Genomic DNA, 22,832 nt, shown 5'->3' with positions numbered 1-22,832 from the left:
AGTTTGGATGCGTGCTCAGAGAGACTATGCGATAAGGGCTAAAGTCAGCGGTATCAGGTCATTTACTTAAAGCAATGGTGGCGCTAGGGCTTGAACTCTGCTCTCCTAACTCCAAAACCCAGCCATTCGTCATCATGTTCCAGGGTTCCTATCCTAGCGCCCATGCCTCTTCAGAATTTGAGATCTTCACCATCAGAACGAGAAGTGTGGTCGTCTGCACTACCTCTGTAGGGCTTGCACCCAAAAGCGCTTATTTAAGTCGGTGTAGACTTGTGCTCGTTGTTTACAAATGCGCCTCCCTCTCTAGTACGAGCCTCTTGAAGGGAGGGGCAATCACTAATTAGAGCCCCAAGACCCGACCTGGTACTGATTAAAGGCAACATAATGAAAGCTGCGGTGGTTAGTGGCTCATCTCGCCCACTCAACATTCTACCGACAGAGAGGAGTCCAAATCATCGCTACAACCTTCAGTCTTCTGCACACAGTAGGCGCTCAACGTTTTAAAACTTCAGTCCCCCACTTTTCTTGGAACATTAAGGCGAACGGGGGAGGAAAAAGGCGCGCGACTCCTCACCTGAGGGCTCAGCAGGGTCCTCAGATGCTTCAACTGCATGACGAACACCTGTCTCTCAGATGCCACCAGACAGCGACAACTCCCGTGGTTACCTGGACAACCCGCCACGCAGCTGCAGCGACAGCCGCTGACGCCAATGCTACCGGAGCTCAACAAGCGTCGCAAGGTCACCACGTAGCTTCGCGGCGAAGCAAACAGAACGTGCGCAGGCGCCGTGAGATCTAGGGCGGGACCCTGAGAGGGCGTGATGAATCCTCTCCTCTACCAATCCCGTCGCGGCATGCAAACCCAAACTCAAGCCACGCCCACAAGCCTCCCGCAAACTCCGGTCCTACGTAATCGAAGTCTCTCGCTCTTTGATGTACGTAAGTGTGGTGGAGTGCATACTTTTAATCCTCACAACCCTGGAAGAAAGCAGGGCAGTTGCTATTATAGGCCATTTCCATTTGATGGAATTGAACCCACATAGGTTATATAACTTGCAATGGGATCACAAGGCTGATAATGATAGCTAACAGGGAATACTGAGTATGTGTCTGCCAGGTACAGTACAAATTGTTGTACACGTATTATATCTCATTTAAATCTCAAAGCTACCTTTTGAAAGAGATAGCATTCTTAGTCCTATTTTACATAACAGGAGACTCAGGATTAGAGGGGTCTCTTGCCTAAACTAACACAAATGCGTAAAGGACAGAACCGCAACTCAACCTAGAGCTGGTATTTAAACAGCATTTATATTCCTTCTGAATTTTTAGCTCCCTATCTCTCTGCCATGCTACTATATATCCTGTGACACTCCCATCCCCAGAAATGATGATGTGTCCAGAGTCTGAGAGATGAGTGCTTTGGAACCAGTGGCCAGAGAGAGGTAAGTTACCTTACTTCTGAATTGGGTAACGGTGGGTTAAAGACTACTGCTTAGATCAGGATGCTTTTATGGTTCAGGGCAGAGGGCAAACCAGACCTTGGCTCACCTGATAGGTTAAGTCTTGTGATAATGGAGACTGGAGCTTGGTTAAGTAGAAAAGATACTGACTTCTTGATCTTCGTTTGGATTGGGGTCCCCTTCAGAATTATTGGTCTAATTTCTTACAACATAGCAGAGAGATCAAGATGCAGAAAAGGAGAGTTATTTATAAGCCTCCTCTGGAAGGATCATACATTGAGAAGACTGTAACCCTTCAGACAGTGTAGCATATGCTATCCAGACAGATTCTTGTTTCTGATGCCTTTCCTCCATAGTGGTTGCAAAAGTCAACAAGTATTTCTCTCACTGGCACCAACCCCCCTTGGAACTTAGGAAAAAGTAGAGGACAGTCCCTATCTTCACAGAAACAAGTAGGCTCCAGAGCCCAAATTATAATTCTTTTGACAGGAGAGTTCCAACCCCAGTTTTATTTCCAGAATCCTCCTCAGGATATAGTGGCAGATAGTGAATATAAACTCATTTATACTTTACAATTATTATTGACTTTGACTGAATGAACAGAGAGACAAACAGACAAAAGGGAAAGTAAGGGCAGGGAAGAAGAGGCACAGGAATGCACAGGAAAGGAGCACTTGGCACCCAGGGATCCATTAGTATAACTGCTCTTTCATTTGTCCCAAGACACTGTTCAGTCCTTTTCTGAAAATTAGCTCAGGGTTGATGAAGTCAGAGGGATAAATGGTGAGGAGCTGGGCTGCTGATGTGGGCAGTGAAGATAAAAAGGCTACTGACCCTCTCATGTGACATAATCTTAATTTCCACTGGTGCAGGAAGAATTTATATTCTCTTTTTTCCCTTCTCCCCTTTCTCACCCATCAAAACAAAAGGAACTAGGACTCTAGATTTCTATGCTCCTTTCTGGCCCGTCTCTACCCATTCCAGGCAAACACCTTAGAATAAGAGTTTGCTCTTGTACAGTTGGTGTTGGTGTGAGGGGCAGTTGTAGTCAAGGGAGAGACAGTGGAGAAATGTCTTCAGCATACTATACGTATACCATAGAGTCAGCTCCAGTTTGTCCAAGAAACTTTATTGGAAAAATGTCCAAGGGGTGAGATCACCAGCAGCTGGAAAGGCTGCCAGGTGAGAGGGGGAGCACCTGAGGCTCCATGGAAGACATTGGAGTAGTGCAGTGCAGCATCTGCCTCCAGGCCCAGACAATTCCTTTTATTTGCTGGGGGAGGGGGAGTACCCACAGAAACACTCCTCTCTGAGACCCAGAGGCAAGATGTAGGGGCAGCTGGGGATGCTGAGAGTCCTGATGCAGGTGAAATGAGGGCCCCATTTGGGACCTAATGGGATAAAGTTAAACAAGTGACTCTCCCCTGGACCTGGGGGATGGAAGGACATATCCCACCTGATGTCCACTCCCCAGGTCCAGGGGCACAGACCCTGACAGACCTACCTTCTGGCCCTGCTCACAGTGCAAAGAGGATGGATACCAGGCCTGAGATTGTGGGAGTGTCATTACCCTCTGGGAGATTGTGGGATCCTTCAGTCTTGGGTAGATCACCATCTTAGGCTCTCCCTGACCCCATTCCCATCCCCAGGTTGTTAGTGCATCTGTCTTCTGGTTCTGTTTCTTCACTCATACGTCGATGGTGTTAATAGATGGTGACTTTTTCTGCAAAAAAAAAAAAAAAAAAACAACAACAAAAGATGGCTTGAGTCTATAATTTCAGGAAGGTGATAGCCTCCTCCATCCAGAATTTCTGTTCTCCCTCTTTCCTGCCCTTCTGTGCCCTTCTCCCTTTCCCTTGCTGCTCCTAGAGGCCAAATCACCCCTCCCTCCCTCACTGGCCCCACATCACCTGTCTTGTCCCCACTGGCCTCCCCTGAGGACTGTGTTCCGGCCCCTTCCCCTTCTCCTTGGGGTTGTTGTTGGAGTCGTTGTCCTTGATGATGTCATACTGACGGCAGAATAGCCCAATCACAGCTGAAACACAACAGTACAATCCGAGCCTTGATCTTGACCTCCCCACTCACAGCCTCCAAAGGCAGTGAGATACCCATGCAGATTCTAGAAAATCTGCAAAGAAAATCTTTGAATTCCTGGTGCTCATGCACAAGCACCCCCTCTTCATCATCCTCTCTGGGCTCCCAACAGCCTCCTCTCCCTTTCTTCAAACCTTTCCTGCTCATCCCCCTCAACTAAACATCTCCCCAGGCCACTGCTCTCACCCCCTTTTCTTCTGACAACCTTCACCACCTCCCTCTCTCACAGAGCCCCACTCCCTCAATCCCTGGCCCCCCACCAGGTGCTTACTCACCAGCCCACATGAGCAACACGACCACAATGATGACCACTTCTCCTGTCTGCAGTGGTCGCTCTCCGTCCAGACCCTCAACTGTGATGTCACCTGAGAAGGAAGGAGACAGACCCCAGGTTATGGAGAGCAGCTAGAGAGCTATGTCTATGCAGACAGTTAAGGATGGAGATGCGGGGAATTAGAGTTACAGTTGACCCATCACAGTGTCGCCCTGGGGTAGCCCCTCTCTGGGAAGCTGTTGGTGGACAAGTGGTTAGAGACCAGAAAGCAGGAGGGCTGCAGGACAGGTACTCAATCATGCAGGCTGCAGCTGCTCTGAACTGAGGCTGTGTAAAAGGAAGCTTAAAAGCCCTTCCTCCAATTTGTTACCAGCCTGTCTATACCCAGTCCCTTGCCAACCTGCTTCCCTTCCTTTCCTGGCAGTACAATGAATTAAATCATCCTTCTATTCATCTAAGCTAGACTGCTTCTTGCTTTGGGGAAGTAAACAAGAGACTAAAGACCAGGTAAATAACCAGAGAATCCAAAGCTTTCAGGAGTGAGGAATAACTGAGACTCTCACCTGGGCTTGAGCTGTTTGAGGGTAGCCGGTCAGAACCCTTGAGAGTTCGGAAGTGCACCCGGGGCCCTGGGGGGCTTTCTCCTCGAAGGCCGATGCTTCTGACCTGCACTGTGTAGTCACTGTCTTCAGCCAGGCCCCAGAGGGCACAGGCCCGAGTGGTGGTGTTTACCTCCCGGATCACACGTTGCCCAGGGCCATTCTGTCGCTGCAGGGAGATGAGAGCAGAGGGCAGTCTCACTCTGGTCCCGGGCCACAAGGCTCAACCCAGGACTCTTGAATATCTAAGCCCTCCAAGGAAGTTGGGTGAAAAGGGCAGCTTGAGCCAGGGAACCCAACTCCCAGATTCTCCCTTGGCTGGGAGGGGAGCATGGAAGGGGTAGGGGAGGTAACCCGAGGAATGTTCTGAGATCCAAGGACACAAGTTGGGGGAGCAGAAGGGTGATTCATACTTGCTGGGAAATGGAGTAGCCAATGACGATGTTGCCTTCTGGGACGTCCCAGGACACAGTAGCCGAGTTGGCTCTGAGGTGAGTGACTGTCACATTCACAGGAGATGGAGGCCGGTCTGTGGGTGCCAGTGTGTTAACAAGTTAACAGGTTCCACCCACGGACTAGCTCTGGGACAACCCGCACCTCTCCCCGTTTACTCACCTGCTCGCACAAAGCCCAGGTCACAGCTGACCAGCAGGAGGACCGTGGGGCTTAGATATGGGGAGAGGGGCATCAGTGAAGCCATGGTCCCCACCGAGTCCGCTGGGAGGCACTGAGGCATCCGTTTGACATCCAGGCGGGGCTCCTGGAGGTGGCAGGAGTTGTGGGGGGTCAAGGACTAGCCAGAACGCACTGGTGGTAGGCAGCTCTCCCCCTTGGCCCACAGCAGCCCCAGAGCACCCCCACTTCCCCATGCCTTCCCCGCCCCCACAACACCCAGGCGCCCCCAGTGCACGGCTCTGCCCTGCCCACACCCACCTCCGCCGGTCCTCGCGGTCAGGCCTCGGGGGGCTGTTCGGTGCCCAGAGGGCGGCCCATCGCCCGACTCCGTGGCGCTGCCCCTACCCCATCCCGGCGCGGGCCCGGCGAGGCGGGCAGCGCTGGACCGAGCTGCGAGCAGAGGGCGGAGACGTAGCGAGCGCGGGCCGCGGGGCTGCGGAGCCCCCAGAGCTTCCACTGGCCGCACAGTCTGTCCGAGAGCGGGGGGCGGTGCCGGCGCGGCCTGGCGGCTGGCTTAGGTCCCCGGTGCGGGAGGCAGTGCGGCTGCCTCCGACGGCCCCTGCAGCGGGATGTGACCGTCCCGGCGAGTCAGCCGCCGCCTTCTGCAGAGCTGGCCCCACTCGCTTCGCCGCAGCCCGGCCAGGACGTGCCGGCCCGCCCCGCCCCGCTGGGGTTCTCGCCGCCGTCATCACCGCCCCCCCAACCCGGTTCTTTCGGGGCTCCTCCCACGACCCTCCCATTGGCGGCCTCCCGGGTCCCCATCCCTTCCGATCCGGCTCCACCAGCTGAGCCCGGGGGCGGGGTAGGGGCTGGGGTGGGGGTGGGGCGAGAGGGCATGGGAGAGGCGCAGGTGCGAGGGTCTCGGGCACCTGGGAGGCCCCTCCTACCCCGGATGGAATTAGCCAAGTTAGGAAGAGGAATTCCACCTCCGGTGAGGGAGGGGACAGAGTGATTGAGATAATAATTATTTTGAAAATTTCCTACTTGTAGACTGCGTCAGCTTTTAAGTGCCTTCCCCATTCATAATCTGATATTGATTCCCTTCATTCTCTTATTCATTCTTTCACTTATTAGGCAAATATTTATTGAGCGTCTTCTATGTGTCTGGCATGTTAACAGCTGGAGATAACGGCGATTATTAAGAGTGCTGGGTTTATAGGGGAAGTTAACAACCACCTTTGTCTTACTGTGCGCCTTACTGTGTGGCCTTGGAGGAAAAGGTTAATCTAAGTCTCAGGTTTCCCACCTGTAAATCAGAGCCCCCAAAACCTCACAGGGCTGTTGTGAGGATCAAATGAGACAATGTTGGGGAACGATTTTTATAAATCTTACAACACTGTGTGAATGAAAGATTATTATTAATTCACAGTAATTTGTTAGTTACTTCATTCACTCAATAAACACATAAATCCTTCAGTTTGGCTGAAACCTGGGTGTGAGTCCCAATTCTGTCAGCTGTATGATCTTCAGCAACTGACTTAACTTCTAGACTGAGCTTCAGTTTTATCATCTGAAAAATGAAGGTGTTGATATCATCTTAGTGTTAATGCATCTGATGAAATACTCTATGTGAAAAGTGCATTGCTCAGTGTAAATAAATGTTGGCTAAAGTTGTATTTAGGGCAGATGCTTTAGTTTCTAATTCTCATAGCGGTATGTCTATTTCTGTGGCACTTTCTCCTGTAACATCCAGTTCAGTATGTGCACCCCTGGGGCTCTAAAGCTTCTGTTGCTTTTCTTCTGAGAGGAGAGAGTGAAATGGGGTAACTGGGGCAGGGAGGACTGTGTGTGCTGAGCTTGTGATCAAGCCATGGTCCAGGTCTTCTGACCTCTGCTGACCCTGAAGCTCTTGATCTCTGGCCTCCTGATGCATCCTGGTTCCAGAGCACTCATGCCCAGGGATACTCTTTGCCCTGGGCCTGGGTTTTGTCCTTCCAGGTTCCAGGCTCTCTAGAGAAGAGGACATTGTACTAAGGACAAGAGTTAGGAACTTGGGTCTTGCTCTTCAGGGGGCAAAGCAGAGGCTGAAGAGTCTGCAAAGAGGGACCTCAGGAGCTCCCCTGGGGTGACCAGAGGGTTGGGGGGGGCTAGTGACCAGGAAAGGGTGCAGGCAGAGGCGCTGAGAGGGTGTGGTGCTTAGAGAGGCCAGAGTACTTGGGCCAATCATTACTGTGGCTCAGATAAGGCCCTGCCAGCTGCAAGCAGAGTCAGTGTGACAGAAGAGTTTGTGTGGCTGAAGAGGCAGGTACAGGGGTGTGTCCCTAGCATCGGACCATGCCAGGGACAAAACGGTTTCAACATGGGATTGAGACACCAGAACCTGGCAAGTGGGAGTTAAGACCCCTTCTCCATGTTGGCCTTCTGCACTGATTCCTAGAATCCTGTCCCATTTAGACTTCCCTCCACCCTGGGTTTCTGTTCTCTCCCTCCTCCTCCCCATCTTCCTTCCTCATCTTCTTTCCCTGATAGGCCCAGAGTACCAGGTGCAAGCTAAATGCTTTGTGTGTGTGTATCCCAGATTGTGCCTGCTGCCACTCCCACCTCCAGTTCAGCAGGCGTGAATGAGGTTTTGGCTCCCTGCCTGTAACCTTGTCCCCTCTTCCCTCTGGGTATGCTGTCTGGGTATGAGGCAGCCCTGCCAATCCAGAGAAGTCAAACCCACCGACCCAGGATCTGGACAAAGCAGATGCTGAGCAAATTGTTCAGCTGCTGGGGCAATGTGATGCTGAGATCTTCCAGAAGGAGGGACAAGTCATGCCCACCTACCAGGTGACCCAGGCCCATCCTCCTTTGTTTCACTCCACAAATACATAAGCCAACCCCAACCTCACCTCTACCTCTGCCCTCTCAGACCATGGTCCCTAATTTTTGAAATCCTGAGAGAACCTCCACTTCACCCATCACCCCCTAGTCCACTGTCCTTTTTTTTGGCTGCTGATGTCTGTCTGTTGCCTACAGAGACTCTACAGTGAGTCAACTCTGACCACCATGGTATAAGTGGCTGGAAAAGTTCAGGAAGCGTTGTAAGTACCAAGTCTCCATCTGCTACCTGCCAAAACTTGTCTTCCTCTCTACTTTTTTCTTTTCTTGGTCTCTATTTTTCACTTTCTTAGACCTCAGTTCTCCTTTCTCTCAGTCCTTTCTGTGGGGTCCTTATTATCATCTTATTAATCAGTAGTAATTGTAACTATTACTGCATCATACTTTATAGTTGACCATGCACTTTCACACCCATTACCTTCACAAAAAACTTGTGAAGTTGGTGTTATTGTCTCCACTTTTTTCAGATGGGAAAACAAAGACTTAAGATAATCACAGTAGTTTACTGAAATACACTAGCTAATAATTGCTGGATAATGCTGATTCTATTTGTCTGTCTGTCTGTCTGTCTATCTATCTGCCTACCTACCTATCTATCTTTCTATTTATCTATCTATGAATGACAAAGCTGCTTTCAGACCTTTTTGGAAAAAGCAATCATTTGAATAAGTAGCCATACTTGGAGTCAGACTGAAGTTTCTTTCTCAAATCGAAGGTTTCTTTCTGCTGCACCACGGTGGCTATGTTCTCTTCACTTTTGTAACAAGAGGGAGGTTTTGTTACTGACAAAGAAAAGAATGTGCTTCCCTCAACCTGAGGAGGGTTCTGGAGACTTAGGCATTTTTCCTTTCTCAGGAGCCTGGGGGGAGGCAGTGGGGCTGGTGGGGCTGAGTGGAGGGGGCACCTCTGGGAGGATGGCATTCTTCATGTCGGTGAGTACTTTGATCCCTGATTTTGCTCCTTCTGCCTTCTCAGGGTGACACTCAGGATCATAAAGCTCATCGTAACTCAGCTCCTAGGTGGAGCCCTCCAGCTCCAGCTTTCTGTCTTCTCCAAACCCTCGATCTCACTATGGAGTCCCATTTCTGCTGAGCCCATCTGAGCCCCTGGTCTACTGTCAATGTCTCTCCATCCCAGCACCCCAAGTCAGTCGTCTCCAAGGAGCATCTTTAAGTGCCAGATTCCAAGCAGTACTGACTTAAGCACTGGCCTGGAGAATCATTATACAGCTTCTCCCCTGTAGGTGTTGAAAATCCAAGATAATCGTTCCTTCACCGACATTACTATTTCATGTTCTCTCCCCCTTCGCAGGTCTCCTTTAACCAGCTGATGAAAGGTCTAGGACAGAAACCTCTTTACACCCCTCCTCATTGCCAGAGGTAACAGGTAAGCCAAGTTAGCCTATGAATATTGTGTTTGGCCTGAATAATGTTTTTAAAAAATTAAATCTGAATTATTTTAGATAGAGACTGTGTCCAGTTTGCTTTGGTCCCACCATTCCTTATTGCCTCACACTTGGCCCACATTACATACTTATGTTGCCTGAATAGCCCTTGTAGGTATTTGAGTTCTTCAACCCTAGAGAGCATTTATCATGGTGCCTGACAAATAGTAGGTACCCATTCAGTAATAATTTTCCCTTCATTCCCTTCTCTCAAAGCAGCCAGCCCTAATAAATTGTAGGCTTCTGCATCCCAACCAGTACCACTGACCTTGAGTCTGTCCTGTTAGGTCTATGGTGGCCTCTAGGGAGGGGACAGAAGATAGTGCCCTGGATGGGACTGAGAAATTGAAGAAGGTCTGTGTTTTCCACTGACAGTCAACCAGAGACCTCTGCCCTTTGCTTCTCATGGAGGCATAAAAGCCCCAATATCCCACTCCCTGCCCTGGCTCTTGCCCTGACATCCCTGCCCAATAGGTTTGTATCCTAGAGTCCTCTTGGTGGCACTACCTCACCTGTTCTCTCCTAGGTGGCTGCTGGGAAGAAGCTGGGTGACCATCATTGGCATTTCGGTGAGACTCTATGTAAGTGTGAAGACAGGCTGGGTGGGTCGATTTTACAGGAAGAAAGGGGGTGGGAGTGGAATAGCATGGAAGATACATTGACAAGATTTATCTAGATTTATCTAGAAAACAGAAAGGCTTTCTTAAGGAATTTTGATTTTGCTCTCACTAATTAGGATCCAGTGGTATGACTGTGGGACGAAGGGGAAGGAATCCTATCAGAATAACTATGTACCAATCCATTTGACAACCAGAATAGATGGACTAGTCCAGGGGTCAGCAAACTAAGCTGGCTGGTCAGTCCAGCTGCTGCCTGTTTTTATAAATTAAATTTTACTGAAACACAGCCATTTGTATTTACATATTGTCCACGGCCATGTTCATACTTCAACAGTAGAATTGAGTAGTTGGACAGAGATCAGAGGACCCCAAAAGCCTAAAATATTTACTTTCTGGCTCTTTACAGAAAAAGCTGACCTAGGACTAGTCCTCTGCTCCTTAAAGTGTGGTCCTTACACCAGCAACATCAGTATCACCTGGGATTTGTTAGAAATGCAGACTGTCAGCTCCCCCCACCCCCACCCTGGACCTACCGAGTCTGAATCTGCATTTTAGCAAGACTCCCAGGTAATTTGTTTGAGAAGCATTGAACTAGATGACCTCAAGTTTCCTCTCAACTCTGCAGCTTTGACTCTGACTCCAAAAATTCACTGAGCAGAAACTAGACCCCAGCAAGCACTAAATGTGGAATGAGGCACACGAGAAGACTAGGACACAGACCTTATGGAGCTTGCAGTTTGTTCAGTATTTTCAAACCTTAACATGCAGAAGATTTTCTTGGGGGAACTTGTTAAAAATGCACGGCCGTGGACCCTCCCATTTGAATTCCGATCCAGTGGATTTTAGCTAGGCTCAGGAATCTGCATTTAAACAAGTATGGGGGGGGGTCCTGATGCACTAGAGTAACCCCCCTCATCACACCCTCTTCTCTTTCCCTACCATCAGGCTCCCTTTGTGGCAGGCCAGATAGACGACTGCATGGATAACCCAGCTGTCTTTTTGCCAGTCCCGATTGGTTTCAACCCAGTGAGCATGGCCAGGTGAGCCTTCTGTAATGAAAGGTGGAAACTGGCCAGCCCCCTGGGGGAAGCTAGTAAGGAGGGGAATCTGAAAATCTATAGTACAATCACAAAAGAGAGGGCAGGGAAATAGGGTCTTTTTCACCAAATCTCAAATTATTAAAATAACTATAAAGTAAATATTCCTAAGCTTATGAGGTTTTTTGTTGGTTGTTTTTCTCATTTCAGAAAGGATTGAAGGTAGCTTACAAAGGATACCTAAAATAGCAGAAGGCATACGTTTAAAGCAGAGAGTGAAGAAGCAAGGAAAACAAGGGTCAGAGGATAGAATGGGGTCAGGAAAATGCACACCACAAAGATCTGTACTTTCATCTGTGGTAGAGCGCAAGCATCTTTCCAAAGAAGGAGTAGTGGGTGCTCACTGGCCTCCTAGTCTCCTTTGCCCAGATCCCTTATTTTAGGGCCCTTTCTTCTTCATTGCAGGCATCCTTTTGGTCCCCGCTGGCTACTCACATCCGCCACTCTGTTCCCCTTTCTGAGATCCCTGTGCCTCCAAACCACCTCCCGCTTGTTCTCTAAATGGCCACTTTCATCTCAAAGAATTAAACCAATAATTCTCAGGTGTGGTTCTGTGCATGCACTGCCTTGGGTCTGTTAAAAAAAATAAGAACTACCCTTGTGGGAGAGGTCTGATGTTGTAGGTTTGGGGTAAGGCCTTTAAATACCTATTTTTTGAAAGCATCCCTGGAGATTCAGATGCACAGCCAGTCCTGGGAAAGTCTGCTAAATAAACCACTGGAGTGGGCCGCACAATGAAGATGAGGGCTTCCTGTCTCTGGAGGTATTCCAGTGAAGGCTTGTGGATTACTCAAGAGCTTTGTGTATTTAGTGGTGGTCTTGGGGAGAAGGACAGCTGAATTCTTTCTGGGGTAACTTTTCAACTCCCAGATTCCAGGCTTGCAGTGTAATTAACATGAAGGTATTAACGAGCCAGATCTCTTTTAATGGAGGACTTTCCTTCACCAAAAATGTATCTGCTGCAGTGGATGCTAATTTCAGGCACTGTGACTAAGTGAAATGAAGGATTTCAAACAATGTAGGCGTGGAGATCTTCCAGTTTTTCCTTAAATCAGTGGCTCCCAAACTTGCCTGATCTTCAGAGTCGTCTGGGAAGCTTTTTAAAACTACAGATTCTTGGGCTCTACTCCAGAACTACTGAAGTGGACTCTCAGGGTGGGCGTGGAACCCCAAAATGGGTAGTTATTACAAAACAAACCTCCCCAGGTGATTTTGATGACCAGCCAACTCTGGGAGTCTCAGTTTTCAACTACACAATAAATAGTCTCCTCTCTCTGCTTAGGTCTCCTCTGTCTTAGGTCTCTAGGAAGTTTCACAAGTAGTTTGAGGACAAATTATTGGAAACACTTTACCCATTGGGTGTAACTTGTGATACTTGTTTGCCCTAGAAATGGTACAGATTTAAAAAATATAAAAGTATTTCAAGAAGGGATGGAATCTTTGTAGGAGTGCAATGATAAGAGGAAGTCAGGGAGGCCAGAGACAGAAGTAACTCTTTGAGGTCCTGCCACGATGAGGGATTCACAACTTATCCCCTTTCAAAGCCAGGAGAGCCAATACAGATGCTCCCCATTCTTTGAGATTCCATGGTTGCACCTAAGCAGAAAACAAGCTTGTTGCTCTCCTCATCCACACATTGCTTTGTTCCTGATTAATTTATTGAAGGGCTGTTTCCCAGCTGTTAGGTTCTATGCTTCAGACGGTGCGGCTTGGTTCTCTCAGTAGGAACTGTTATCCCTCTCTCAGGTAGTGAGGGGTTCCCTATTTGGAGAGATTTTCAGAATGTATTTCCAGGAATTGGAAAGGCTTCTGATAGACCCGAAGACTGAAAATAAGGTGGTGATTTTGATATTTGGATGATGGACGTTCCCCCAGGGGCCTGCAGAAGATGTGGCTGATGTGGTCATGGCAATAGGACCTGTGGGAGGACCAGGACACAAGAAAATTCTGTTCTCAGGCTGGAATTTTAAACCCGAGTGTTGACTTTGCTCTGGGCTTAAACTGCTGAATGTTTTATTAACCTTCAGCCTTGGAGTTTAGGGACACAGTGCCCCTATGAGCATCAAAGCACATCTTTCTAGGAAATTGTTGACCTCTGACCCCAATCCCAATGTGGTCTTTGATCTCGACTGCCATGTGAGGCCCTTCCTTTAGAGCCTCACAGAGATCCCCCCATCTCTCTGTGGACCCCAGAAGTGACCCCATTGAAGGTTGGAGTTCAACATTCCAACAAATAGCAGAGCAGATGCAGAAGGTGCAAGAGTAACAGGTAGCTTTTATGCTCAGTCCTGCGAATGGGGTAAGACCTCCCCTGACCCCTACCCCTTACCCCTACCTCAGGATGGTTTGCCACTTAGGGCCTCTGGTTTTAGGTTCTTGTTACATATTGTCTAAATTTTTGATGCTGTATGTCCACTAAAATGTTGTAAACCAAATGCTATTTTCTCATTTCATTTTTCACCTTAAGATGTTTTGTTTCCATTCTGACCCTGTCTCTTAAATCAGTAATCATTAAACACCTAAATGGTCTACAGTAGTTTTCTATTTAAAGAAGCTCTTTTGCATCTGTGTATAGAAAAGATTGAACAGACTGGCGAATTGCTTTATGTCTCTTTTATATGTTTAAATTTCAAATACGGGCTTTAGGAAGAATGGGATGCTGTGGGGGAGGGTATAGCTCAGTGACAAAGTGCATGCTTAACATGTACAAGGTCCTGGGTTCAGTTGCTAGTACCTCCACTAAAAAATAAAAAGGAAAAGCTTAGGATTGGGTAAACCACTCAGTCAAAGGGATCTGGGCAGGTCATCGGCAGTATACACTACTAAAAAAAAATGGAATATAGTTTCATTCTTCTGTAAAAGGGGACCAAAAGGGTGCCTGAAATGAAGGAGAAAGGGTCCTAAAATAACAGAAATAGCAGAAAACAAAATTGGTGTGGGCCTTCTAAGCCTCCAGCACTCCTGCTCCATTTTCCCCTCCACTGGATTGCAGCTGTATCTCACTAGTGCCGTCTGCCCTTCCTTTGACCTCACAAGAACTTTAGTCAAATCCCTGCCCCTGCCCCTCTCGGCCAGGGATGGGTACACCTGTGACACTCTCCTTGCTTTTCTTTTTTCAAGATAGGAAGTCAGGAACTCCGTATTACACACAAGTTCTCTATCTTTCATCTCCCAGGTGCTCATCTCTCCTCCTCTCTGCAGTTACTTATTTTTAATCTCCTTTTCTCAGACACTGCTTTTATCATTCTTTTTGCTGTTTGGTGTGTCATGTTCTATATCTGTACTTGTGTCTGTATCTTACAATCAATGACTACTTTGTTGGCCTGCCCAAAGAACAAGAAGTGTGATGTTTGGATTAACAAACTATTTTAAAAGTGGGGGATGGAAGGGGCAGAAATCTCTCAGGAAAAAAAAAAAATCTCTGAAAAACCCTTATCTCCAGCCAGCAGGAGGCCCAATTACTCTGGCTTTCTCTCCAAAGTCCTAAATATACCACAGAAATGACCAGAGGTGGCCCTTCCCCTCTCTCTTCTCTTCTCTCAGTTAAGCCCTCAACCCAGCATTCCTCCTCACAGCACACTGGGGGCCACAGGTCCTACAGATGCATGCCCGGTGGCCACTAACAGATCACGTGTCCAAGAGCCATAACCAGATTGCATGCACAGTGGTCACTAACTAGTAAACTCTAGGACCCTCCTTCCTCTCCCAATTTCTCCTGGGTGTCATCACCTCCTCAGCCTGAGGGTCTCAATGGCTCCTCCCAGATGAAAGGTGGAAGCGCCACAAAGATCCTGCTGAAAACCCTGTTACTGGCAGCTCACAAGACTGTGGACCGCGGCATCATAGCATCTCAGAGGTAGGGAGGATCTGGACCAGAGAGAGATCAGAGTCAGGCAGTGGGTAGGGTGGTGCAGGTGGGGGAATGGCAGATCCAGATTTTTCCCCTGGGAAAGGAGCTGGTAGAGGGATGCTGCCATCCCCATCACACAGTCACAGAGTCTGGGTTGGTTCCAATGGACCCTCAATTCCTCAGGTCCGGACCTAATCCCTATGCCCATCTGGGACATCTAAAGCTAACCTAGCTTCCAAGAGTCTTTGATTTGGGGATGGTCCAGGTCATGCAGGGTAGAGTTCATCCTGCTGTGGGCCTCCCTCCCTTCCCAGGGTCTCTAGCCTAGCTTCTGCATTGCTTACTTACGTCCTCATCAACTCTCTGATCCCCTTCTTCTCCCAGTGCTCTTGATATCCTGTCCCTCTTTCTGTTCTTTAGTTTTGTGCCTGCTGAAGCCCTCTCTGTACCTCTTGAATGCAATCTGGCTCAACTTACTGCACCTCCACCAGCAGAACTTAGTTTTAAGGGAATTGTGCCTTCCCCAGCCTGGGAGGTACATAGGCTTTCTGAGGGAGCCCTGCGCCTGCCCTGGGAGCTGGTGACCTTTCTCCAAGATGTCTTTTGGAAATCCTGCGGACATTTGAATGAGCTTATTAGGTTACCTATAGTCAAAGCCCCAAGATCGCTACCCTGATGAAGCAAGCCAGCACCAGGTGTGTGGATGTGTACTTGGAGAGGGGAAGTGGCCTGGGTGGGAAATGTCCTGAGAGCAGGGGAGACCCTACGAGACATGTTAACATGGGGAGGGTAGCGGGTCTGCATGTTTGAGGGTCATGGTAGGCTTTTTGTTTGTTTACTCCTGTGTTCTTCTATGGGTATCTTTCTCTGATCTCTGGACTTTTTTCAATGTGATCTCTCCTCTCATGTCCTGACCTCTGCCCCATTCTCAGCCTGGAGAAAAAAGGCCAAGGGTACCTGGCTGGCTGGCAGACCCTGGGCATCATTGCCATCATAGATGTAATCGAGTGCATCCACACCTTTGGTGCTGGTGGAACCCCAGTCTAGACTTTCTTCATGATTCTTTCTGATCCAACCAATTGGTCTGCTATCTAAACTCTTCCCTACCCTCAATTCATGGCAGCTTCTCATTCAATGGCCATCCTGCCCTACCTCAATACACATTTCAAACTCTCCTTCCTTTGAACCCCACTCAGTACTTGATCCCTCAATTCCAAGCCCCATGCTTAGCTATGGCCTCCTATGTGTGTTACTCCTCACCCCTATACCCAACTTGTCACTTTTCCTTTTTCTTTTGTTCCATATTTTCCCCAGTTTATTAGTTTTTGTATTCCTATGTTTTTGAGGTAGACATGTTTTATTTAAATTTTTTACATAGTCAAATCTATTAATCTTTTTTTGTGTGTGTGTGTATGTGTGGTTTTTGTCTTTTGCTTGATTCCGGTTTTTATCTTTTTAACTGTATTGAAATCGTTTAAAATAAGGAGGCTTCCTTTAGAGCTCATAAATCTTTACTTGTAGAAATATTTTTGATGTAAACTCCGCCTACACTTTTATTTTGAAAAATTTCAAATCTGCAGAAAAATGGCAAGAATAGTACAATGAACACCCATATGCTTTCCCCAGGATTCACCAATCATTAACATATGCCACATCTGCTCCATCTCTTTTTCCCCCTGAATCATCTGAAAGATATCTGGAGATGTCACGACACTTCACACAAATTCCTGTGTCCCCTAAGAACAAGGGCATTTGCCTACATAATTACAATGTAATTATCACACTTGAGAAAATGACAATTAATACAATACTACTATCTAATATACAGACCATATTCAAATTTCCTCAGTTATTCCTATATTGTTCTTATTTTCCAGATCCAGGATCCAATCAAGGATAATGCATTACTTTTAGTTATCACATCTCTTTAGTTTCCTTTAGCTGAGTTCCTCAGCCGTTCTTGATGTCTTTCATTACATTGCTATTTTAGAAGTCTGGATCAATTGTTTTCCAGAAGTGCCTCACTTTGTATTTGCCTGATTGTTTCGTCATTATATTCACATTGAATTTTGGGACAGGAGGCCTGCCTAGATGAGGGCTGTGCCTATGTCAGTGTTTCCCATGAGGAGGCTCCTGATATCAGTTTGTTCCTTTATTGCTGATGCTACGTTTGATCATTTGGTCAAGGTGGTGTCAGATTTCTCTGTATCTTATTCCTCAGCCATCTTTCACCCACGATTTTAGCATTCACTGATGATTCTTGATTGAATCAGTTATTACTCTGGTGATTTTTCTATTTCTATCCTTCTGTCTACATTTATTAATAGGCATTCTTCTGTAAAGAAAATCTCTCTTCTCTCCTGCAGCTTATCTATGCTTGTCAGTTTCATACTGATACAGACCCATGAATTTTTGTTGTTGCTGTGTTTTAATCCATGCTTGTCATTATTCATTTTAAAGCTCAAATGAGAGTTCATTCAAGTTGGCCCCTGTGTTCTAGTGACATATCTATCCACATTAGCATTTGAACACTCTGCTGTGTTTCTTTTAGCAAAAAAAGAAAACCTCCTTTTCTCTTTATGCAATATGTATATTCTTTTGTGCCTTGCATTTTTGCTTAGGATATGCTGAAAATCACTCCACTTCAGTTTATAAATCTCTTCTTCATTATTTACATTTGTCTGTGTGTGTATGTAAAATAGTTTACCCAGTCATCTTTTATGTAGGAGCACAAAAATGTTGGCACACATTCATTTTGTACACTCCCTCATTCCAGCCTTAGACTCAATCATTTTTCCAAGGAATCCTGGTTGTGGTTAGTGGAGATTGGTATTTAGAAAGCTAGGTGCTAGGTATGCTCACTGCTACTGGTGTGTCTTTGCCCCTAAGTCCTTTCAGTACAAAGAACAAGGAAATAAATAAATATTTTCACACATGTACAAATATATACACATATATGTATACACACACACAAACACACATATATTCTCCTTCTCGTCCCTATTTTCCTGTAGTGAGAATGTTGATTTCCAGCATCATCAATATATTTACCCATTTGTTCAGTCCTACAATAAATGACAGTTTTGAAATTGCTACCCTAATACCATTGTCATCAACAAACTTACCAATAAGTGGTCAAGATTTTTGCAGTTCTTTTTGTCCTTGGATCACATCCCACTCAAGATAGATAAAGTGTTCAAAAGTTACTTGTATTAAATATTTTCTTTTTCTCTGTGGTTATGTTACTAATGTGATATATGATTAGGTTCATTTTTGACTTTTAACTTATTTTCAATTTTAGAATTTTTTCAGTTTTTGACTATGTAAAACATAACATGATTTAAAAGTCAGAACTGTAGAAAAAGGAATTATCTCCTTTCCTTCTGTATTCCTTCCATCCCATTCCCATTCATCCCTGTAAGTAACCAATTTGTTAGTGATTGACTTCTCCTCCTGTGTTTCTTTTTACAAAAAAAGTGTGTGTGTGTATATATTTGCACTTCTTTCTTATACAGGAAACAGCATACATTGCTCAAGGGTCAGCTGTATATTGTAAATATTTGGGGGTGGTTAACCATGCAACATTCTTTGCTTTAATTTTTCTGGAGTTGAACTTATCAATCTGTCTTTTATTGAATATGGATCTTGAGGAACAGAAAGCTCCCCTCCCACCCGCATCCCCAGAATTTAAAGGAACTCCACCTGTGTTTTCTTCTACTAAAAATGGTCTCTCTCTCTTTTTTTTTTTTTTACATTTTGATCTTCAATTCATTAGGAGTTTATTCTTGTATATGGGGTGAGGTATGGATCCAATTTTGTTTTTCTAAATGATCATCCAGTTGTCCCAAAATATATTTTTAAAGTCCATCTTGTCCTGAGCAATTTGAGATGCTACTGGTATCAAACACTCAGTTCCCATGTGCCCTGGTTTATTTCTAGACTTTTTGTTCTGTTCTACTGGTCTGTCTATTGATGTGCTGGTGCCATACTGTTTTATTATAGAGGCTTTATAGTATGTTTAATGTCTGAGAAGGTTAGTCCTCCCTTCATTACTCTTCTGTAAACTGCTGTCTTTTTTCCATATGAACTTTAAAATGAATGTGTCTAGCTTCAAATTATGTAAAATTTTAAATATTTCTTGTTAATGGTAGTTAATGGTATAAATGGGTAGTGATATAGCCCAGATTTCATTGATCTTTTCCCCACAGGGCAGTCTGACATACAGCCTAGAGTCTGAGTACTGCATACTGGCCAGCTTCATTCTGAGTGGTTAGATTTTTGTTCTTAGACTCAGGGTCTTTGTCAATCATTTGTTAAATATTTTCCACCCTCTAAAAGGGTAGATTTTGGCCCAAATGTTTTAGTAATTACATTAAATGTAAGTGGAATAAATGCTCTAGTTAAAATCTACTTTAGATGGAAAATAACGTATATTTAGATTTCAGTTTATTTTGCATCCAATAATATGACAAAGGGATATAGAAAGGTTGAAAGTAAAAGAGTGGGAAGATATACTGTGCAAATGCCAACCAAATGAAAATTCTATAGCAATATTAATATCCGACATAATAACTTAAGTCAGAAAACATTATACTAGAGACAAAGAGGGTCTTCATAGTAATAAAATATTTAATTCACCAGGAATAAATTATGATTTTAAATAACAAAATATATAGAGCAAAACTCTGCAGTACTCAAAGGAGAAATAAATCCACAATCATAGTGAGAAATTTTACACATTGTGTAGTAACCTTTGGAAAAAAGCAGATGAAAGCTTAGGAGTAATATAGATTTGAACATTAAGATTAGCAGATTTGACCAAATGGACATAGACAATATTCTCCCCATCTTCCATTCCCCCACAGGCAGAAAGGGAAGCTCTGAAAAGACACTATTTTTCTATCTTGTTTTTTTAAATTGAAGAATAGTTGATTTACAATATTGTATTAGTTTAAGGTATACAGCAAAGTGATTCAGTTTTATGTATTTTTTCTAATTATTTTCCATAATAGATTATTATAAGATATTGAATATAGTTCCCTGTGCTATATGGTAAATCCTTGTTGCTTATCTATTTTATGTATAGTAGTTTGTATCTGTTAATCCCGTACTCCTAATTTATCCCTCCCCGACTCCCTTTCCCTTTTGGTAACCAAAAGTTTGTTTATGAAGACACACGATTTTTAACACTTGCAGAATACATCTTATCATTAAGCACATAGAATTTCTTAAATTAATCATAAACTGGGACTAAAGTCTTAAAACATTTCAAAGGGTTGAAATTAAAATGTATATTCTTATCACAATGCAACTTTGTTAGATAATTAGACAAGCCCTATATGTCTAGAAGTCTTTTAATGAACTACTAAATAACCCACGGATCAAAGAAGAAATCATTATGGAAACAAGAAAATAGCTGGAACAGGATGATAAAAATTTTACATATCATAACTGGTAGAATAAAGCTAAAGTAGTAATTAGGAGAAATTTGTATCTTCAAATGCACAATTTAGATGAAAAAGCTAAAAGTCAATGATCTAGGCAGTCATCTCAAGAAGTAAGTTAGAGAAAGAACAGCAAAATAAATCCAAAGAAAGTAGAAGTAGTTTTATGTCGCATCTCAATAAAGCTGGGGAGGTGGGGAGAAAGCCGAAGTAAGGAAATACTAAAGACAAAGGCATAACTTATTGAAACAGAAAACATACAGGAAGTTGGTTCTTTGAAAGGATTAATTAAAACTGACAAATCTCTAGCAGGTTAGATAAAGGAAAAGGAAAGAGAGAGAGAACACCCAATCAGAAAAACAAAGGAGACACTACTACGTTTGAATAACTTTGTCGATACAAATGAAAATGTAAATTAAATGGAAATATTGCTAGAAAATATAACTCTGCAAGGCTGATTCAAAAAACCACCCCAAATTCTCAATAGTATTATCACCTTCAAATAAATTGAATCTGTAGCCAAAACTCTTCATCAACAAGAACTATCGGCTTGTATGGCTTCACTGATAAGTTATACCAAATGCTGAAAAAGAGTTCCAAACTTATACAGACTCTTTCAGAATATAAAACCCAAAAAGGAAACATTCTCCAACTCATGAGTCTAACATAACCTCAATACCAAAAGCCTGACAAGAACAGAAGAGAGGAAAATTACAGGCCAGCCTCACACGTGAAAATAGATGACAATAATCCTAAACAAAATATTGGCAACTGGAATGTAGCAATACATTTGAAGAAAAAAATGTCCAATTAACTTATGAAGCTGTGTTCACAAGTTAGTAATTATTTGTAATCAGAGAAATTTAAGTTAAAATCACAATGAAGTATCATTACCATAAATACCAGATTGGCTAAAATTAAACCACCTGACAATACCACATGTTGGAATGATAAAAGAGCAAGAAGATCTGCCATACACCAATGGTGGAAATGTTAATTGATGTTACATCCACTTAGGAAAAACAGTTTGGTACTGCCTACTAAAATTTGAGTTACACAACCCAGCAATTCCACTCCTTAAAGCAGTGATTCAAAGTGTGGTTCCTGGGCCTACAGTATCAGCATTACCTGGAATCTCATTAGAAATGCCAAATTGCTAGGCTCCACTCTTACTTATTCAATTAGCAATTAGGGTCCAGCAGTTGTCTTCTCCTTCTCCTTCCCTTTCCCCTTCCCCACCTCCTCCTTCCTCCTCCTCCACTTCCTCCTCCTCTTCCTCCTTCTCCCCCCCCCTTTTTTTTTCTTATAGAGGCACTGGGGATTGAACCCAGGACCTCCTGCATGCTAAGTATGCACTCTACCACTTGAGCTGTACCCTCCCCCCATCAGCAATCTTTGTTTTAACAAGCCCTCCAAATGATTCTGATGCATGTTAAAGTTTGAGAACCCCTGCCATAGAGAAATAGAAACATATGTCCACCAAGACACATGGACCAGGATGTTTTTAATAGCACTGTTTATAATAGCCAAACACGGAAAACAAGTCAAATGTCCATCAACATCATAGTGGATAAATAAATTATGGAATACTTATATAATGCAATAAAATAAAAAAGTGAACGCATCTCAGCTATACAAAATAGCATGGATAATTCAAACATAATGGTGAGTAAATATTTAAGAACAAAAAATGCATTTTTGTATACATATAGAAAAAGGTTCTTGTTGAACTATATACATGTTTTAAGAACCCAAAACTGCCTCCAGCCCTAATCTTTTTTTAGAATTCCAGGCTGGCATATAACTAGTACTTGCCACATAATGTGTGCTCAGTATGACAGGCCTCATTCTTTACAACTGTGATTTTTAGTGACTGCAGAGTGTTTTGTAATATGTATATATCATATTTATTTAACCAGGTCCTTGCTGATGGCCTTTTCAAGAATATGAATTTGGCTGCCCTAACACACTGAAAATTCTATGAGGTGAGAGACCATGTATGTCTTTTTCTAAGAAGTACCTGCTATTCAATAATTTTTTAATTGAGTTTGCTTTTCCAAATTAATTTTTCTGTAAGAAAAAAATGCCCTGGCCAGTTTTACTTATCTTTGTTACAACATAAATTGATTCCTTATAAATTTTGTTTTCAGTGAACTAACTCTAGAGAATGTAGTCAATTCTGGGTGTAGTGACAAAATAAGTGTTCTAGACTTGGAAAAGGAGACCATCAATTCTGGACTACTGTGATCCTCTAAGGTCATTTAATTTCCCTATATGATAGTCTTCTCTGTCTCAATGCAACAGCATCTAGGAAATGAGTCAAGACTTGGAGTTAGAAATCCATCTCTCTCACATTTTCTGAAAGTATCTACTTAAAGTACCCCAGCTTTTAAAAATGTACTTCACCCTGTATTCTAATGTGTGATTTGGAACATATGACACCATACTTGGC

At 44.4% G+C, this 22,832-nt stretch overlaps 3 protein-coding genes across 3 annotated transcripts in view; 1 reads left to right on the top strand and 2 right to left on the bottom strand.

Annotated features, from left to right (window-relative positions):
- The window catches only part of IFT172 (intraflagellar transport 172), a 33,670-nt gene extending 32,897 nt beyond the window's left edge, over positions 1 to 773 (bottom strand). Inside the window, exon 1 of the mRNA XM_006197220.4 lies at positions 575 to 773. Coding sequence (XP_006197282.2) covers positions 575 to 613 — 39 coding nt within the window. The 5' untranslated portion in view covers positions 614 to 773. The remainder of the gene's footprint in view (positions 1 to 574) is intronic.
- Positions 774 to 2,571: 1,798 nt separating this feature from the next.
- FNDC4 (fibronectin type III domain containing 4) lies at positions 2,572 to 5,730 on the bottom strand. Its single transcript, XM_072938003.1, has 7 exons — positions 5,364 to 5,730; positions 5,046 to 5,190; positions 4,844 to 4,959; positions 4,395 to 4,599; positions 3,833 to 3,922; positions 3,374 to 3,498; positions 2,572 to 3,186 (listed from the first exon to the last, which is right to left on the bottom strand). Exons 2-7 carry the CDS (start codon positions 5,164 to 5,166, stop codon positions 3,151 to 3,153), a joined length of 693 nt encoding a protein of 230 aa, XP_072794104.1. The 5' UTR covers positions 5,167 to 5,190; positions 5,364 to 5,730; the 3' UTR covers positions 2,572 to 3,150.
- A 1,649-nt stretch (positions 5,731 to 7,379) lies between these two features.
- On the top strand, positions 7,380 to 15,983 carry GCKR (glucokinase regulator). Its single transcript, XM_072938290.1, is given in 15 exon segments — positions 7,380 to 7,438; positions 7,719 to 7,747; positions 7,750 to 7,874; positions 8,064 to 8,139; positions 8,799 to 8,857; positions 9,237 to 9,287; positions 9,289 to 9,311; positions 9,657 to 9,723; positions 9,896 to 9,916; positions 9,918 to 9,950; positions 10,935 to 11,029; positions 13,280 to 13,385; positions 14,824 to 14,942; positions 15,533 to 15,631; positions 15,869 to 15,983. Coding segments are annotated over 15 exon segments (1,077 nt in total).
- Positions 15,984 to 22,832: the final 6,849 nt, after the last annotated feature.

The sequence above is a fragment of the Vicugna pacos genome, chromosome 15 (genome assembly GCF_048564905.1).
Source record: "Vicugna pacos chromosome 15, VicPac4, whole genome shotgun sequence".
NCBI lineage: Eukaryota > Metazoa > Chordata > Mammalia > Artiodactyla > Camelidae > Vicugna > Vicugna pacos.
This window is presented reverse-complemented; position numbering and strand designations above follow the sequence as displayed.

Bases quoted from the DNA above. Each gene is read 5' to 3' on its own strand.
- FNDC4 (XM_072938003.1), bottom strand. From the start codon at position 5,166: ATGCCTCAGTGCCTCCCAGCGGACTCGGTGGGGACCATGGCTTCACTG. The intron at 4,600-4,843 runs GTATGAATCACC...ATCTCCCTGCAG, and splicing joins GCTACTCCATTTCCCAGCAA to CGACAGAATGGCCCTGGGCA. The intron at 3,187-3,373 runs GTGATGTGGGGC...TTTTTTTTGCAG, and splicing joins GGCCAGTGGGGACAAGACAG to AAAAAGTCACCATCTATTAA.